The sequence below is a fragment of the Xiphophorus maculatus genome, chromosome 2, assembly GCF_002775205.1.
Source record: "Xiphophorus maculatus strain JP 163 A chromosome 2, X_maculatus-5.0-male, whole genome shotgun sequence".
NCBI classification, from domain to species: domain Eukaryota; kingdom Metazoa; phylum Chordata; class Actinopteri; order Cyprinodontiformes; family Poeciliidae; genus Xiphophorus; species Xiphophorus maculatus.
Window position 1 is genome coordinate 25,207,555 of NC_036444.1, and position 19,717 is coordinate 25,227,271.

The window sequence follows — 19,717 nt, forward strand, 5'->3', positions numbered from 1 at the left end:
GCCCTCCAGGACCGAGTTAGAGGCCTAAAACTGAAACTTCATAATGACTTTTTAAGACCTTTAAGATCTGTTGTGCAGCTTGCTTTACCCAATAGTTTTTTTCTTGCTGCTCTTGCATAAAGACCAGATTTGTGGAGTCAGTTAACAATGCTTTGTCCAGTCAACAGATTCTGCCACTTTAGCCTCCAGAGTTGTTTCTGTCACCAATGCTCTCCATACCCAGCCCGTCAAGGTGGAATATCAACAACGCTGTTGTTCGATATAAACATTTTAAATTTTGCCACACTTTTCAGACTTTTCGTCACAATTATGTGAAACTTTGTGCAGGTCTGTCGTGTTACATGCCAGTAAAACACATTCCATCGTTTGTCGTGTAACATCCTAAATTGTGACAGATTTCTAGGGTTGAGGGTGTGAATACTTTTGCAGTGCTCTGCAGATTTTGCTGACCTGGCAACGACAGTGGCCCTGGAAGCTTTGCCTTCGGGCCCCACAGCGGCAGCTTTGGACAGAGCCGCTCGCAGCCTCTGCCTGGTTTCCTCCAGCTCAGACTCCAGCTTCTCATTGGACGCCTCCAGACTCGTCCTGCTCACTCTCAGCCTCTCCGCCGCCTCCACTTCCTGCCCAAGTGCAACACGGACACTCAGACAAGACCATGGACGAGAAACTGGTACTCGGAAAACTAATGGAACATAAATAAAAAGTCACCCTTTTGATCTCTCTGCGGAGGCGCTCGTTTTCCACCACGATCCTCTCCAGTCCTTTGGTTTTGGATTCCAGTTTTGCGCTCAGCTCAGCTTCGCTTCGATGTTTCAGCTTCTCATAGTCAGCCTGGAAGAAAAACAACGTTTTCCAGTCATCTGCAGAAACAAAACTCAGCTACGCTTGAAGCGTACAAGCAAACAATGTGCCGACCTTCAACTTTTCATTTTCCTTCTCCAAAGCGGCAACTCTGTCTTGCTCTGCACGGCTGCTGGATTTCTTCAGCGCCTCGTTCTCCCTCTGCACCCTCTCCACCACCTTCTTCATCAGACCAATGGTCTTCTCCAGCTCAGGGACCGTTTTGCCGCTGTAACCAGCCTGATGGAGAACAGGTTTTAAGGAAAATGTTGAAACTTAAAACTGCAGTGTGTAACTTATAAAAAAATATGTTTTTTTTTTTTTACATATTTGTTAAAATTTTCAATATGTCATAACAGTATAAGGTTTATACATGTGAAAAAAAACTGGAGCTCCTCTGCCTTCTCCCAGTGTTCCCAGTACAAACTGCAGAAATGCACCACTCAGTCTGAAACAACCAATCAGAGACAAGAGGAGGGTCTTACGCCTAGTGCTGTCAATCACTCTCGTGCTTCCCGCCTCGCAACCTTTGCGAAAGCTGGTTCACCGCGACGTAACCTGCCACGAATGCTACGGCTAGTTAGCATGGCCGTCGATGACGGCGGATGAACGTTTTTCCTGGAATGGTGAGTTGTTTCTCCACCGTTGGCACATTGAGTAGCATTGATTGACAGCGCTAAGACCCTCCTCCCAGCTCTGATTGGTTGATTTTGACTGGGAGCTGTGAATTTATTCAACAGTAATACTAGCTCAGGGAGGAGGAGATCGATTATTTCACTGTGACGTTCATAGTTCAACAAATATGTTAAAAAATAGATGTATTTTTTTTAAACTTACATACTGCAGTTTTAAGTTACTTTTATCAATTTAAATTAAACTATGTTCCTGGAGTGTTTCTAAAAAAAAAAAAAAAACATCTGTCTGCGCATCAAAGCAAAGCTCTCTTACTCCCCGTAGGTGTGCCAGCTTCTTCTCGGCATCCGCTCTCTCCTGTTTCAGAGCCGTACACATCTCCTTTAGGTCTGCAATCTGATTCTGTAGAAACAGAAAAAATATATATATTTACAGTTATGATTAAAAAAAAACCCAGCACACCTGCTTTGAATTACAGAGTCTTACTTAAAGGATTTGAAACAAAACATATTCATGTGTTAGAATGGCCCAGTCAAAGTCCAGACATAAACCCCATCGAGAATCTGTGGCGAGATGTGCCGTGCCCCAGCAAATTCACTTGAAAGGCAAAGGCTGCAATGCTGAAAAAGAAAAAATCACCAAACACAGCAGCTACCCTGGCTTCAACCTGTTTGACCTGCTGACCTCAGGGGGGCGCTACATCTGCATGAAAACACTGAAAAGTACAGTAGCTTCTTCCCAAAAGCAACTAACACGCTCAACGCTCACATGCACTAATTATATGGTGGTTATATATGTGTATGTGTGCATGTATATATTAATTTATTACATTGTTGGCACTATTTGAGTTGAATTTAATATCACAGGTGCAAACACGCAGCATTTTATTTGTAATTGCAGCGTTTTGTTTGTGATTCTAGCATTTAATTTGCGATTGAGTCCTTTTTTGTTAGGATTTGTTTTGCTGATTGATGGTTTTTGCTTCTATTTTCTGTTATTACAGCATTTTCTTTGTTTGCATCGCTTTTCTGTTGCATTTGTTTTTTGTTTTTTACATGTGCTTACACCTCATTTCACCTGTTTGCAGCTCATTTCGCCGATTGCTGCGTGTTTGCACCTGTCGGCTACCGTACCTTATAGTTGGTGTTCATGTATGAACTTTGCAATCTTCCAATAACACACAAATACCAAGTGATATTTTCAAATTTCCTGTCAATTTAAAAAAAACAAACTCAAAAGCACAGTGGACTGCTTAATGAATGACTGTACTAGCGTCTACCACCGGGCTTAGCAAGTTTTCTGGGGGAAACCCTGAAATTTTAATTCTAATTTCCCAAGAGCCCCACTTTAGAGTCTTTAGGCCTCCTTTTGTATGTGAGAAAAAACAAACAAACAAAAAACCACCCGCAAAACAAGCAAGGCTCGTCTTGATTCATCTTTCTAAAAACAGAATCGAGCAGCACAAGTTAGCTCTTCTAAAGCATGGGGGTGGAGGAGTGATGGTTGGAGTGATGAGCTCGTGTTGCAGTTTGCAGTGGTGGAAATGGGTCACAGACTCAACAACAGACTCATCTGTTTGCCGCAGCGCAGAAATCTGTCAGACAGCTGGAGTTTGGGCCACACTGGGTCTTGAAACCGCAGAAGACCTCCAAGAATTGAAGACATGTTGTAAAGAAGACAGTTGAAATTCCTCCATGACGATGTAACTCAATACTGCAAATTATTGCTGCTTACAGCGAGTATACAAGCTTTTAAACCATGGGTTGTTGTTTCTTTGGGGGGGTTTTAACACACGTCTTCATTAAATAGTGACAGTATGGAATCAGTTTTGTTCTTTTAACATCTGAATATTTTTAGATCCTTTAAAAGACAAGATCTCTTTATTATAGCCTAACATCTAAAACCATAAAAGTAAAAGGTGTTCTTTCCATTTCCAGTGAAATATAAAAGTAGGCCTGACACCATAAACAATGAATCAGTTAATCGCATGATAAATTAAAAGAAATTCAAAAGTTTTAATTTGCTTGATTTATCAGTTTTCTCTTTTCTCTCTTTCTACCAAAACTGATCTTCAGTCTGGTGATTTGGTCTCAACTATCCCTTTCTTTGAAAGATTATTTTGTTTATAGAGACTTCATATTTTATTTAATTTGTTTTCTTTACTTATTTTGGATATTTCAAATGTCTTCCAGTTCTAGTATTTAAATGTTCATTGGAATTCAAAGTTTATTGGTCCTTGAGAATATGTTATTGCTTTATTACGCCAGTATTACTATTATGTGACTTGAAAATGGTCTCAAAACAACAATATTATCATTTATTGCAATAAGTTCTGGGTCAATTTATCATCCAGCAAATTAGGTTATCGTGACAGGCGTATAGAAAGACCTTTCAGTTGTAAAATCCTAAGAATAGGCACTGTTTCTTTGTAAGATCAGCATGTTTGGACATGTGCTCGGCTAGTGGGGTGTTTGGGTTGGTCGTACCTTCAGCCTGGGTAAGTCTTGGTTGGCCTGCGCCAGCTGGAGGCGCAGCTCCAAGTTCTCTGAGGCCAGCTTGAGGTTTTCCTTTGAGATGTCCTGATCTCTCTGTGATGGAGTCCCGGTCCCGCGTCCCGAAGTCTAAAGAACGGCAAAGTCTCAGAATGAGCCACATGTGTCCAACGGTTGTGTACCGAGAAAATGCAGTGGAGGGAATAGCTGTAGGAAGGAAAATGGTTAACAGTAACTGTGCTTCCATTGACCATATAACTGTGCAATATGATATTCTGAAAATAAATTTGCAATTTTGGGAAAAAATTTTATTTATTTTTTGATAAAAAGTTTTGTCACTAAAATGAGATGGATTTTTTGGCTGTATCTAAATTGGTTTATTTTACAAAACTGCAAAGGCAACACTTTTCTTGCACACGATCAACAACCAGATGTTGGCACTGCCTCAAACCATGAAGAAGAAGACAACAAGAAGTGGTTAGACGATGATGGCACAGCATTTTTTTTTTTCCTAACGACTTACCTCATGAACAAACTTATTCATTAATTCACACCATTTCATTAACAGAAATGGTGTGAATGGTGTCCACTTTTCGACATTAGCAGAATATTGACAAAGTCGATTCTTCACATTCCCAAATTTGAAACATTTGGAATGGAAACACAGCTAGTGTCTTCTTTTATTTATTTACTTTTTTACATTTTGTCACCTTAAAACCACAAACATCTGTGTGTTCTGGGGGGATTTTATGTGACAGACCAACACAAATGTGGAAGGAAAAGTATACATGGTTTTGAAAAGTGGCGAAAAAGAGGCTTGAAAACTGATGTTCCCATTCTGTCTTCTTCCAATCTTACAAAGAACAGCAGGCTGGTTTTTACCAGCCTGCTGTTCTTTGTAAGTTCTTTGTAAGTTCTACGCTTTGCTTCCTACAGAGGGTCTGAAACCTCAACTACTGAGAAATGATCACTTCCTGGAGGCGTTTAAAGTTCACCCAATCGCTAACTATTTTGGGTGTGACATATATAATACAGACTTCAATTCTAAAACAGCGCAGAAAATCGACGTCATCGTTTACAGTGTCTCCTTCTCTTTACTGATTGGCTCGGTTGAAATGCTACCAGAGGAATTCATTTCAATGGGAGAAGTCATACACGGATCACTGGGGATGAGAATTGAGCAGAAGTGTGTAGGGAGGCCATGGCCAGGATACAAAGAACGGGCAAAAGTTTCAGAGTTTAGACCCAGGAAGACTTTACACTGAAAGGTGGTTCTACAAAGTATTTACGTCAGGAAGATGGATGCTAAACAACACATAATTTCAACCATGTTTTGTGTCGGTCTCTCGCATAGGTTCTTAATAAAATATGCTAAAGTTTTTGGTTGTGACGTAACAAAAATCAAGGGGTAAATACAAAGAGCAAGTGGAAACCTGAAGGCTGTGATGGACAATGACGGGGAGGAAACGCTAACGAGACATTTCACTGGGTGTGTGTAGCTCTGGTTATGCCATGTCTAATGCCATCACAGCTCTACCACCTCAGCAGCCAGGGTTTAAAGGAGGGTTTGGGGGGGATACACAGGCTGGAATACCTTCTGATATTTCACAACGTCCTGTTTTTGTGTTTGTTTGCCCCTTTTTGCGTGGACTATTCTCTCCCGGCGTTTACTCAGAGTGATACTAGAATCAACATCAGGATCAGCTGAGAAAGAAACCTGGTTATCTTCCTCTATTTCTGTTCTTGTTGTCACATCTTCTTCTTTCTCTTCCACTTTTTCTTCGGCATTCTGGATCACCTCCGGGATAACTCCCGCATCATCATCCTCGGGACCCATGCCTTCACCGTCTGGGTCAGGATCGCCCGGTTTCTTCCCGCTTTCGCTCGTTCCACCGCCCGTCGCTGCCTGTGTTGTAGACGGAGGCGAGATGGATTCCGTCGTTTCTGACCGATCATCGGGATCGGCGCCATTCCCTTTTGTGTCGGGCGGTTCTTCCTGTTCCACAGGCTCCGTAACATCACATCCGACCGGGATGCTTTCTTCATTTTCTCCAACAACTGCTGCTGCTTCCCTTTCATCTTCCAGGCGATCCGCGTCCAGGTCCTCTCCTCCACCCGCCTTGCTCTGCGTGGGCTCCCCCTGTTGGCCGAGGGCGCCTCCTGTGGGGTCAGGGGTCTCGGGAAGCCGAGAGCACGACGCTTCGTCCTCAACATCAAACGTTAGCGAACAAATCCCGGGAAACGCCCAGGAGGAGAAGTCTCTCCCCTTCGCAGGCAGTGAATCAGATCAAACCCAGGAAGGTAGAAGGAAGATGAAGAAACAGAGGAAAGACTGATGAATCGACTGCTAAACATCTCCAGACCTTCAAACAGAGCATAGGCCAAGTACTACATCTTGCAGTAAATGCGATGTCTTGCCATGCTTGTGAAATATGACGCTCATATTAATGTCGTCCAGGCGAGCTCTTAGAAGAAATGCTGTTAATACAGCTTAAATATGTTCTCTGTTGTTGACTTTGCTCCCAGATTCCAGTCCTCCGAAACAAGACAAAGTAATGTATATGTCAAATAAACTATTAATCTTCCATTTATTTTAGCACTTTGATGGTAAAACACCAGAACAATGTTCCTACTGGACTGCTCCTTTTGACTAAAAAGGAGAAATGAGGACTTCTTTCCATTAGCGAGGCCAAAAACAATTATTTTTTATACCTGAACTCTTTCGTTTTTTACTGTGATTATGAGCTTTGTTTTAACATGTAATAATTCAGGGACATCTGATATGAGATTTAAAAAAGTCAAACGACCATATTAAAGCAATAAATATGCAGTTTAAACACTTTACCGAGGGTCTGGAAGGGGGTTCCTTGGATATCTGCCTCTCTAAGGAGTGGAGTCTCTCCTCTAGAAGTTGGTTCTTTGACATAAGGTTCTCCATGGCATCATCACGAGGCAAGGCCTGCTGCTGTCTGCACATTCAACACGACAGAAAAGGAACTTTTTACAAATATAAGTCTGATCCTTTCATTCTCACACCTCCAAAGAAAATCCGGTGCCACGAACTACCTTTTAAAGTCTTCTTATTAATGTGCATGATTTCATCTCAGCTGTTCTGTGAGAAGATATGAATGTTTTTTTTATATTTTCATTGTAAAGTAGCAATTTCTCACTATCTATTAAGGCTCTGAACATTTTACATAGATAAAATGCACGCACCACTCATAAACATGTTGAATTTGCCTGATATGGAAATATGGGTTTGTGTTGGAAACTTCTCTTTATTTCAAACTTGCCCGAGACATGTATCAAGAGGTTAGCCCAGCCTGTATGCTAACGTTTCCCAGACTAAAAATAGGGGTGCAGACCGATTACTGTTCTTCGAAAAGCCTGACCGGCCAATTCTGATTCTTGTCGATACTGAAAGCTTTTCACCATTTCCCAAGGCATGTATCAAGTGGTTAGCCTAGCATTTAAGCTAAAGTTTTCAAGGCTAAAAGTAGAAGTGCATCCATTCCAGATTTCTGGCCAATCAGTTCAGTATTTTAAACTTGAAAAGCTGAGATGCTCCCTCTAAGCTAGCTATTAGACCACTTGGCAACCATTTACGAGATTTTTTGATTAATGGAAAGATGGACAATAGCTGTTTCTGTACAGTAATGTGTGCATAAAATGTTCATTAGTGTCACATTGCTTTAATTTTACTTTTGCCCACTGACAATTGGGTTGTATTCCAAATACCCATCCATTCATCCCTAGTAGACAGATGAATAAATAGATAATTATCTCGCCACTCCCAACCAACCTGGCTTGTTTTCAACTACTTTTAAAGCTTTTTTTCAAAAATCAGTTAAAAAATTTGTACACTCAAAGTACAAAAATATTAATTACTATAGGATGAAGGGGAACTGGAGCAACAGTTTACTAGTTGGACCTTAATATGAGGTAAAATGGTTAATTAATATACATGTAATTAAATTACACCTAAATTTTTTTATTTTATTTTCAGATTTTAACTTAAACATTTACTTTAAAATAAATAAAAAAAAAAAAAATTTTTTTAAATGACAATCTTTTTTGTTGTCGCTATTTTTGTGATGATGAACCTGTTCTGCAGTGCCAAACTTTGGCTGGACATATTCAAAAGCATTTCTATTTTCATATAAGGGCAATCTCAATAAATTTAAAAAGGTTCTAGCTATCATTGCTTATCAGAGTTTTTCCTTCCACTCAACTTTCCATAACGCTCTAAACAGCCAGCTTCTTTTTCAGTGACACGCAGTTAGTGTTGTCTGCTGGATAAAGCAGCGTTCCCCGTAAGTGTGCAGGCCATTGTGTATACACAAGAGTTTGTATTATATGTAATTTTTGTATTTAAATCATTAATACTGTTAGTGTTTGTAAGGTTATGAGTTTATTAGAAGACAAATATAGATTTTTTTATTAGCTATAGATCATAGTTATCAAAATTAGTAGAAATAAATGCTTGAAATATCTCACTGTGTCTAATTTGTTGATCATTCAACAATATTCTGATTCATTAAGATGTCACAGTACATCAAATTCCAAAACTGTCCCACTCTTTCATATGGTTCATAATATCAAGTCTCTGAACATGCAGCGTGGACGTTCAACTCAACGTCTGTCAGCAGGCGGCACAATTGAGTCCGAGTCAAATGTTAAATTAGGGTCCTGTCAAACGTTTGACCTCGCCACGTTAGCGGCAGTGTGGTGTTCGGCGTCAAACTCTTCAGTCTGCAGATATCAGAGTGGAGCGCAGCGTGTGGAACATCCGTCTGAAACGCTGACACGCAGAACGTTAAACGTCGCCTCCCTGACCTCCGACGTCTGCGTCACAAGCGGCCTTCAGTCGGCTCTCGCAGCTTAATGAGAATCTACAAACTCAGCGACGTAGGCTCCAGAGGCGAGTAAAGGTCGTCTCTAAAGGTCATCTGTAGAGCCTCCGGGTCTCTGAGGAGGCAGCTGGGACCAATAAAGCCGCCTGACCGACAAGTTCGGAAACCGGAGCCCTTCCGGAAGTACAAAAACTCCTGTCGGATAAATGATCAGCTGCTTTAGTAGGAATCAGAAATATCTCAGCTGCCTCCGTCCAACTACTTATGTTAATAAGTAACACTTTTTTGTATAATTTAAGATATAATTTTATATAATTTAAGTTTGAATTCAAAGCAGACAAGTAATAGCAAAAATATTAATCTCTAGATGTGAAAAGGTGGGAGTGATATGCCCAAAAAAAGCTGGTTCTGCAAAGCATTGACTCAAGGAAGTGGATTAAAACCAGTCTGACAGTTATTGGATTTGTATTTATAAAAGGGGCAGTGTTATATACTTTCCAGGCATGTAGTGCTTTTTTACAGCACAGTCAAATAAGGTAACTATGTTACCTTCAGATATTATAAACATGATCTATATATCAAACATAACTTTAAAGAAATTTAACTTCACAATTTGGCACCTTGAAATTTGTTTTTTTTGGTTTTCCAAAAGCATTTCATCTTGGGATATTGAGATAATTGTATATTATTACAGATGCACACTTGTTCATCTGAGAACATTTAGGTAATTTCTTAATGAATTATTGATTTTTTAAAATGATTTTTACGATGACAAACATAAGAATGACTTTTAACTTATCAGGATAGTTGAATTCAGTCAACACCAGAGCTGACACAATCAAAGTGAACATCAAGTCTAATGTAGCCTCATCTATGTACATACTTTATGGTTACAATCTGGGTTTCCAGCTCAGAATTCTTCTTCTTCAACTCCTCTATCTGCCTTTCCATGTCATTGGCTCGTACCCCCACCACCTGGTCGACGGTCACACCTCGAGCTTTCAGCTTTTTCTGCAGCGCAGCCTTCTCCTGCTCCAATCTGCAAGCAAACAAAAGCACACAGGGCCGATGGATGAAAAAGACAGAGCAAGCCATCTGAATGATGTACAACAGTGATCATCGAGCACCTTTTTGATTCTAAACAGGAACATAGGGAGTGATAAATCAGTCATCAGCATAACTATAGCAAATCTAGGCGCTGTGCATACCAGATGTATGATGTACGCACGCTGACCTGCCATAAAGATCTTTAAGAGTGGCGAGTTGCTTCGACAACGATTCGTTATCTCGTTCCTTCTCCTTCAGGGAATTCTTCACTTTTTCCATTCTAGCCTGCCATCTTTTGCTCTCCTCCCACCGAACAATTTCATCTTTGGTCTGTTGGAGAAACGGGTTTTGCATCAGCTAAACAGACAAACACACATGACGAGGTTCTTGGATTTAACCTAAACTCCTGAGCTAACAGAGGTGTAAGTTTCATGAAGCTATTTGAGAATGCTAAATGCGGGGATATAAAATGTTTGCTAGTCTAATTCTCAAACTGGATGCAAAAGAAAGTTCAAATCCTTAAAAAACTTAACAGAGTCTACACAGGCTGAGACAATTTATCCACATTTAAATACATTTAAATTTGGTCCTGTATAATTGATCAAACCTGTAAGTAAATGGAGCTGAATTATCAAAGTCCAGTGATGTTTGTGACACAGCTTGTGTAGAAAAAACACTGCCTAATAGCAACGGATGGTAAATGTGGTGAATAAGACATTAAAAAAGGCAGAGATTGGACCAATCCAATATTGGTATAATACACTGATATATCACTTAAATTAAATTCTATTTTAAAATGTTGAGGAAATAAAGAAAGTCAGTAGGGTGCAGAAGTTAAACCAGAGTGTAACAAGTACAGCGTACTCCATGTGCCCGCGGCTCCGCTCCTATCAATCACATCCCAGATGAATTACATTTGACTCACTCTGTGGTTACAACAAGCAACAAGATGGAGCTGGGAGACATTGCACAAAAGCTAAAAACAGGAGGAGCTACACTGCTTACTTAAATGGTAATAAGTTTGTTGATGGTGGTTTAGAAACAAAAGCAGTAAAATCTTAATTGAAATAATATTCCGGGTTTACTTCGGGCTCAGGCCTATAATTAGGAAATAACTAGTCAGGTTGGAATAGACGTTTTTAGGGACAATCTAGACTCTAAACTTTTCACTTTAATGTATACATAAAACCCCAGACAATAAAATAATAATAATATAATAAAAATGACTAAAAATGATATTTTTGCCCAACGGCAATAAAATATAGAGGGCACGGTGTTCAGGTCATGATGTGTGGTGGAAGGTGATGACACAGACTCTTGAGATAAAATGAAAACAGATGGTGATTTAATGATGAATACAGATCCACGATGACACAGTCCAGACAAAACCAAATAGTCCACAGCCAGGCAGCACGACTGAGCTGAAGCCAGGGCTCAACGTCGGTAGCGCTGGAGCAACAAAGGACAAGGAAAGCACAGCTAGACAGAATTGACGCAAACAAACGACAGCTTAGACAAGGACACGACGAGGAACAAAGGACACAGGCGGGGATAAATGCACAGAGGGTAATCACACAACGAGACACACCTGGGAACAATCAAGGGGAAGACAGGACAACACAAAAACTCAAAATAAATACACAGAAAACTCAAATCCTGACAGTTCACACCTTCCCATGATCATCTTTGGTGTTTTTTACGTCGTTCCGTTTCTCCAGGTCCGACTCCAGCCTCCTGATCTTCTTCTGCAGATTCTCTATGATGGCTCCTTTCCCATCTGCCTCTGTCTGATTCTGAGCAACAGGAGAAAAAAAAAAATCATCGCTCGTTATATGTTCATTATTATTTATACACACAGACAAAAGTTTACTTCCTGCTTCATAATTATTCAAAGTGATTGCTTATACAACAACTTTAAGGATGTTTAAAAAAATACAAAAACAAGCACTGGCTGCTCAAGTTTGACTTCATCACAATTTTTCTCTTATCCGAATGTGGGCAAAATTATAGCTATATATTAAAAACGTGCTATCACAAATGCACTTATGATAAAACAAACAAAAAAAACAATCTGGATTAATGAATAGGCTACCTCAAGATGTGATGTACGTGATGTAGCACAGTCTTAGCACTAAACAGCAAATTCAATTGTATTTTTAAAAACACTGATATTTATTGCGGGCTGCACAGTGGCGCAGTTGGTAGCACTGTTGCCTTGCGGCAAGACGGTCCTGGGTTCGATTCCCGGCCGGGGTCTTTCTGCAAGGAGTTTGCATGCGTGGGTTCACTCCGGGTTCTCCGGCTTCCTCCCACAGTCCAACAACATGACTGTTAGGTTAACTGATCTCTAAATTCTCCCTAGGTGTGTGTGTGTGCATGGTTGTTTGTCCTGTATGTCTCTGTGTTGCTCTGCGACAGACTGGCAACCTGTCCAGGGTGAACCCCGCCTCTCGCCCAGAACGTAGCTGGAGATAGACACCAGCACCCCTCCCGACCCCATTAGGGACAAAGGGTGAAAAGAAAATGGATAGATGGATGGATATTTATTGCTGCTTTTCTGGAACCACCAGAGAAAAAATTTGTTTAAAAAAAGTAACAATACCAACCGTGCCATGAATTAAAATCTTATGACTATATATATACACTGTATATACAGTATATATATACAGTACAGACCAAAAGTTTGGACACACCTTTCTAATTCAATGGGTTTTCTTTATTTTCATGACTATTTATAAGGCAATAAATCCCACTTATTAACCTGACAGGGCAGGTTGACCTATGAAGAGAAAACCATTTCAGGTGACGACCTGTTGAAGCTCATCAAGAAAATGCAGAGTGTGTGCAAAGCAGTAATCACAGCAAAAGGTTGCTACTTTGAAGAAACTAGAATATAAGGGCTATTTTCAGTTGTTTTACACTTTTTTGTTTAGTGCATATTTTCACATGTGTTATTCATAGTTTTAATGCCTTCAGTGTGAATCTACAATGTCAATAGTCATGAAAATAAAGGATTGAATTAAAAGGTGTGTCCAAACTTTTGGTCTGTACTGTATATATACATATATATATATATATATATATATATATAGACCTTAATCCGATTGGATACTTGCAAACTAAACCTAAAATTCAGATTTAGTCAGAAAAAAAACCTGAATGGCTCAAACAATTTTGAACAACAATATTCAGCCAGAATGTTTGACCATCAAACGTTTGTTGATGGTCATGAATACCAAGTCATGGAGGTTCAACTTGTTAAAAGACAAAAAAATAAATAAATTAATTAAATAATAGCACTGTACGTGTAGTTTTGACTATAGATTAGAAAAAAACTCACATTCCAAATTTTGTAAAACTAAGAATTGGGTTGGCTTATATAAATTCCACTCTGAAAAAGAAACAACTTTTACTCTCATTCTGGGCGTATGCAACCATCTGACCTCCAACTGTTCTTGAGAAACAACAAGTAAGCAAGCTCCCAGATAATGAAATCAACCCAAAAACTGGCTGCTGTTTATCTTAAACCTCTAAAGAAATGTCATCATTCTTTCTTGACACATTCCTCCACGTGTTTTTTTCCTGCTGGCTGTCAGACGAGCCTAACGGGCGTGGCATGACTCCCATATCAACGTTCTATCCTATTTCAACATCTGAATGCTGAACAGGAGTCAGAGGATTTTAATCACTTTCCAACATGATGCTATGACAATGTTGGCTGTTGGTGGGTGCTGTCCAATATATCACGCTGAAATCTAGGACGTAACAGGCAAGAGTTCTAACGAAGAGCCAGAGATAAACACAGAGTACCTTGAATAAGGACTTTTCCTCTTACAGATTTATGGCCACGTAAAAACATTCATTTATCAAACCGTTCAGAGGTGGACTTGCTGGACTGTCCTTGTGTTGTTTAATCAAAAAGCCTTTAAACTAAAGGTGCATTCACACCAGTCCGTTTTAATTAGACTCTAGTTCTTTTGTCTAGAGAGTCCGGTTTGTTTGCAGAGGTGTGAATGCACAACGAACTCTGATCCGGATCAAAAATGCACACTGTGGTCCGCCTAAAAACCTCGGTCTCGGTTCTATTAAAGTGAACTATGGTGCAGTTTGAATGTGAATATGGAAGCAAGCAGACTGGAGACCGCTCCCAAAACAGGAAGCAAATTACAGCGCAGGGAATTCTGGGTAAATACAAACCAAACAACTGTACGAGTCTAGCACTAGAGGGAGAAATGTCTTGTTGTTTTCGACAAAACCAAAGACGATAGAAAAATCCTGCTCCAGTTTTGTTTACAATGCGTGAAGAGGGAGGTCGTACTCATCTCTTCAGTTTTTCAGGCTGTTTCCTTCAGTGGTTCTCGGTAGCAGGTTTTGCAAAAGGTTTAGATTGTCTGACGCAGTGCAGTGTGAAAGCGATCCGCAGCAGCTGAAAATGTAAGAAATTTTGCAATTTTGATCCCCAATCGAACCTTAAAGTCAAGAATCATTGGACGTTTCAGATAAAGACCAGAATTCATTGCTCCATCTGTTATGGCAAGTTTTCAAGGTCCCAAAAATGGAAGACAGTAGCAAACTATTACAATACAGCCACAAGGTTTGGTTGTCCATAGGTTGTTATCTTTCTAAAATCTTGTTAGATAAATATATCAGGAGCCACACCTTTCAAAATATTCAACTTTTGTCTTGTTCCACATAATTCCACATATGACAAATAAATGTTGTCATAACTCATATCATTCAAATAGTCATGGTGAATGGTTTATTGTATGCCAGCCTCATGACTATCATATCACGCTAACAGCTCAGTTTGCAGAGAGCAGAGACAACATTCCACAGTAATACACTCTGGAAGACACAATCAGTTGTTAGCAAGTACTGCTAATCCATCTCCTTTGCTTTTGCCACTCCTCTTTAAATCTCTGTCTGGCCGTATGGTTAGGAAGCCGGGCAGAGAGATGTTGGAGTAGGGCACAGGTGTCAAACTCCAGTCCTCAAGGGCCGGTGTCCTGCAGTTTTTAGATGTGCCACAGGTACAAAACACTGGAATGAAATGGCTTAATTACCTCCTCTTTGTGTAGATAAGTTCTCAAGAGTCCTGGTATTTACCCAATTATTCTATTCAGGTGTGGTGCAGCAGAGGCACATCGAAAAGGTGCAGGATACCGGCCCTTGAGGACTGGAGTTTGACACCCCTGGAGTAGGGGATATGAACCTTACCCATTCTGACAGATGGAGGGGAACTTTCTTTTTCTCTTTCTGCTCTTTGGTCCTCCTCTGCGTCCATGAAACTTTCTTTTCAACTCCTCTGGGGTTCAAGGTCATGATTCAGGTACGACACGAGCTTTTGAGATGCTGATCAAGCAGCTCTCAGTTGTAAAAAACATTAAATTGTTGCTACGGTTATGCATCATCACAATTGCCCAAAAGTAAACAGCAGCAGGAAAAATCCTTCCAGCTACACAGTGTCATAACACAGAGGGAACAATCGTCCAAACATGCAATGACTCAACAAAACAAAACAAAGAACAATTATGAACAAAAATCTGCAGGAACAAATCAGAACCAGCAAATATAAGACGAGCCCTTTATGTTGCCTTTAGTCACAAGTGGTTTTTGCCCTGGCACTCTCCCATGGATGACATTACCTTATTGGTTAATGGTGAACACTGACCCTAACTGAAGCAAGTGAGGCTTGAAGTACCTTAGATGTTATTCTGGGATGTTGAAATGCGATCGGAGTATTTCTAGTAGTTCTGCCAGTCCTCAGAACATCGCTATTCTGTGTATAATGGCTCTCGTTGGAGTCCGAAAGCCTTAGCAACGGCTTTGATGATGCATCTCTATAAAAACTGTTTTTTTTAATTCAGGCTATTTCTGCTGTCAAAATTACATTGATGATCCAAAGCATAAATTAAAAAACAAAAAAAAAGAAGATTCAGTGTGACTCAACGTGATTCAGTGCATAGAGCTACGTACCTGCATGGTGCTGGTGAGCCTCTTTACTTGCTGCTTGAGCTCCACCACTTCTTGCTCTCGCTCTGCTTTTTCGGCCTGCAGTCGTCTCTGAGTTCTTTGATATCTCTGGAAGTCTTGGTTTAGTCCTTCGACCTCCTCTTTCAGAACGTTCTCTCTGCTCCTGGCTGCTTTGGCCGAATCCTTCGCAGCTTGAAGCTCTTCGTTCAGTTCCTGTACCCGTGTCTACAAAAAAAAAAAAAAAAATACATAAGATCTTAATTCTTGAGCTGAAAATTTTCCTTTTGAATCCAGTTTTTATCATATTTTTCATTTGTAAAAGAGAAATATTTGGATGAATATTTGGAAAAAATAAATGTTGTTGTAACTCATATTAATTAAAAATTCTTCAAATTCGAACTCTCTTATTAGAGAGTTATTGCAATTCTCTAATAAAAATAAATAAAATAAATATTTTTAAATAAAAATTTTATTTACAATAAAAATTTTAAGGGAAAATTTGTATTTAAAAAATAAAATAAAATAACCATCTCAACTTAAGCACTTGCTTTTAAACGGAGGTTACCATCCGTCACCTTACTGGCCGCTCCAATTGATGCAGATGGTCCTTTAAATCCATTAACATCGCAAACGTAATTTCCATAGAAACCAGAAGCATCTACTGCAGCCTGTCAGCAGGTACGATTCAATTACAGCTGCTTTGTAGAGGTCCTGCTTTCTAACCATTATGCCAATTTGTAAGACTTAAAACATCCAACAAAGCTTCATCTTTGCTGATTACATCAACAGGAAAGAAACCACAACATATGATTAAAAGAAAACAAATGACAACAAAAAAAACCTTTGATCTTACCTTCAGGTCTTTGGTGTGTTTGTCCACCAGCACCTGAACATTGAGACTCTGCTCTTTCTGGGCAGCGTTAGCTATGACTTGCTGCTCTGCAGCTGACGTCATCTCAGCCCGCAGCTCCAACAGAGCCTTGCTGAGAGCCTGACAGGAGATGAAACAAACAGACCCTGGTGTTCAGTAATGCAATAAAGGTGGCCTGATCCTTGGCGGTGCCCAGCGAGTCACGTATGATTCAAACAAAGGCATACGGAGTCATCTTCTTCAATCAACACAAAAGTAAAACAATCATTTTAGCTGTGATACGCCAAGAATTTTTGTACTGGCCTTGTCTGGCCACATCGGTTTCACACAGCTGCAACCTCTAGCAGCAACATCTCTGCTTTTTGTTCACTAAATTGATTAACTTTGAAGCCAAAACAAAACACAGGACATGCCTCGAAAATATTCGATTAAGGTGCATCCGGAAAGCGTTCACGTCGTTTCACTTTTTCCAGATTTTGTTGTGTTATGACCTTACTCCAAAATTGTATTGAATTAAAACTTATCCCTCAATAATTCTCCACACGAATACCCCTTTTATCATGGCAACGTGGAAGAACTTTTTGGAGCGTTTTGCAAATTTATTAAAATCAGAAAACCAAGAAATTGCATTTCATTAAGTTTTCAAAGCCTTTGTTGATCCACTGATAATCCTCAAGATGTTTCTGCAACTTAAACAGAATCCACCTGTGATAAATCCTGTTTCCTGGACTTGATTTGGAAAGGCACACATCTGTCTATATAATTAAGGCCACTCAGTTGACAGAGGTCAAACACTAAAGAGGACATCAAAGGAATTGACTGTAAATGTCTGAGAGAGGACTGTCTTGAGGAACAAAGACCCACAAGCATTAGAGAAGAACAAACCAAACTGCCTAATTAGGTGGATGTGAATACTGGTGTAAATGTGATTTCTTCTTTTTCTTTTAATAAATTTGCGTAACATTCAAAATTTTAGTTTTCCAGATTCTCAAAATGGAGTATTTGTGTGAAAAATTTGATGGAAAAAGATTAAAGCAGCAGTATTATGTGAAATCAACTTATTCAGCTTTACATCATGCTAATATATTAATCCCTCATCAAAATCATATCTGCAGTGTTGTCCTGATTATTCCATGCCCATTTGAGGAATCCTTTAATCTCCCATGGCAACCACTGAGCTGCGAAAAATGACTGGGTGGGACTAGCCCCGCCTTCGAGGTGCAGCTCCTCCTCAGAGATGCAGTTTCCGAGCTTCTGCCTCACAGTGCAGCCCTTCCCTGCGACTCTACACTCAGATCCTTCAGACTAGCAGGCAGCAATTAGCAAACATCTGGTTGAACTGCATATCTTCTGAGACGCACTTTTATAGCACATAGTGCTATGAAATGGCATTATGTGCCTGGAAAACACATAACACTACCCTTTCATTTAACACAATTGAGAATAAGGCTGGAAAACAAAAAATGAAATAAAGTGTTGTGAAAACCTTCCAGATTCACTGTACAATACTCTAGCTATCAATTCCTACATATCAAGTAGAAGACCACATCAGCAATTAGTCACACAATTACTGTTAAGTAAAAAAGAAAAACTGGTAAAAGACCTTGAGCTGTTTCTCCTTCTGAGTGAGTTGTGCTTTGAGGCGTTCCACCAGGTTTTTCATGGTGTTGCTCGGGGAGCGAACGTTGGCCTCCTTCTGTGCTTCCAGCTCTGAGCGCAGGAAGCTCATCTCCTTCTCCATCTGAGCCAGCTGGCTGCTCCTGTCCTCCACCTCACCGCTCAGAGCCTTCACCTGGGCAACGTAGTTCTCCTCCAGCCTGGAACAAATCCCCCCTGTGTTAGCATCATAACTAGAAGTAAATCCCTGGTCCACAAAAATTTTGCTTCATATGTACATTTTAACTGCAACCAGTGGCTCTGGAACCAGATGTGGCTCTTTGGCCCTTCCACTGTGGCTCTTACTAAAGCTAAAAAGAAATGGAAAGGCTTTAAATTATAAAGGCAGTGATTATATGCATGTTTTGTCAATTGAAAGTAATTAAATGTTTTGTAGCTTCAAACGATATATTTAAGCGGGCTACCAAACTTTCATTTCCCAGCTCCGTCAGTTGACCTCATCTTACAATATTTATATTTTTTCCTTTGTAAAAGTTAGATGACTCATTTTGTTCCAATTATTTGAGGAAAAAATAATAACATTCTACTTTATGTTCTTTAGATGAGAAAAATAAAAGCTCAATTTTATGTAGTATGTACTTATAGAATCGTTTTTTTATCGTCTAATATTTTCCTTGGCCCACTGGTCAGGTTCTCCTGATTTAAATCTGAATAAAGATGGCTGATTACATATCTGATTAATTAGTTGTGTTGTTCTGCGATTTATTCCAAATGCATTGTTAGAATTTTGTGTTTACCAATATGTGCTTCAGGGCTCGCTCTCCAATGCCTGACAACTGTGTCCCGGTGTTCTACTGAACTTTAGATGACCCTCTTTAATCTGATTTTCTCCTGACCTCTTAAGACCTAGTCTTTTAATTTGCCCTAAGTTAAGTGATCTAAATAATCTTTTTTCCCCTCAAAGTCTCACATTAGTTGGTTCTATCTGCTTAAAAAAAGGGTGAGAAGCTTAAATTGAGTGAAAAATCCAAATCTAATTTTCCACTCCGCATCTGAGAAAAAACAAGACAGCTGGATCAACGTTCTTTGAATCAAAGCAGAGATTCTTCCCTGCAATGCACAGAACCAGGGCAAAAGATTGTCTTTGACCTTCTATGAAAAATGGTTGACATTACTTAACTTCGCTTACTTTACTGAACTTTAAAAAAAAGCAAAGCAAAGGAGTTGGATTAACAGTGCTGAATATATGTGTGTGTATATATATTACATGTATTTTTGTGTCAAAATGTTGAGCCAATTTATGTTGTCTCATATTAATGTACTCACTGAAAAACATCTATGTTTTTTTATGTAAAAGTGTAACACATGACAGCTCACTGTAAAAACGGTTA

General features: G+C 39.6%; 1 protein-coding gene across 6 annotated transcripts in view; it reads right to left on the reverse strand.

The window, feature by feature from the left end:
- Positions 1-19,717, reverse strand: part of cep290 (centrosomal protein 290) — a 69,592-nt gene that overhangs the window by 4,633 nt on the left and 45,242 nt on the right. For 2 of the 6 annotated variants that reach the window (XM_023348795.1, XM_023348805.1), the window contains exons 36-49: positions 18,605-18,676; positions 18,313-18,526; positions 16,692-16,829; positions 15,842-16,063; positions 11,536-11,658; positions 10,053-10,195; positions 9,702-9,857; positions 6,811-6,934; positions 5,560-6,231; positions 3,960-4,094; positions 1,789-1,875; positions 916-1,080; positions 709-831; positions 451-620 (exon numbers count right to left, since the gene is read on the reverse strand). In XM_023348795.1, coding sequence (XP_023204563.1) covers positions 451-620; positions 709-831; positions 916-1,080; positions 1,789-1,875; positions 3,960-4,094; positions 5,560-6,231; positions 6,811-6,934; positions 9,702-9,857; positions 10,053-10,195; positions 11,536-11,658; positions 15,842-16,063; positions 16,692-16,829; positions 18,313-18,526; positions 18,605-18,676 — 2,544 coding nt within the window. Of the gene's footprint in view, positions 1-450; positions 621-708; positions 832-915; positions 1,081-1,788; positions 1,876-1,959; positions 3,120-3,959; positions 4,095-5,559; positions 6,232-6,810; positions 6,935-9,701; positions 9,858-10,052; positions 10,196-11,535; positions 11,659-15,841; positions 16,064-16,691; positions 16,830-18,312; positions 18,527-18,604; positions 18,677-19,717 lie in introns of those variants that run through there. The other 4 variants (XM_023348799.1, XM_023348811.1, XM_023348818.1 and 1 more) reach the window with 4 other exon arrangements.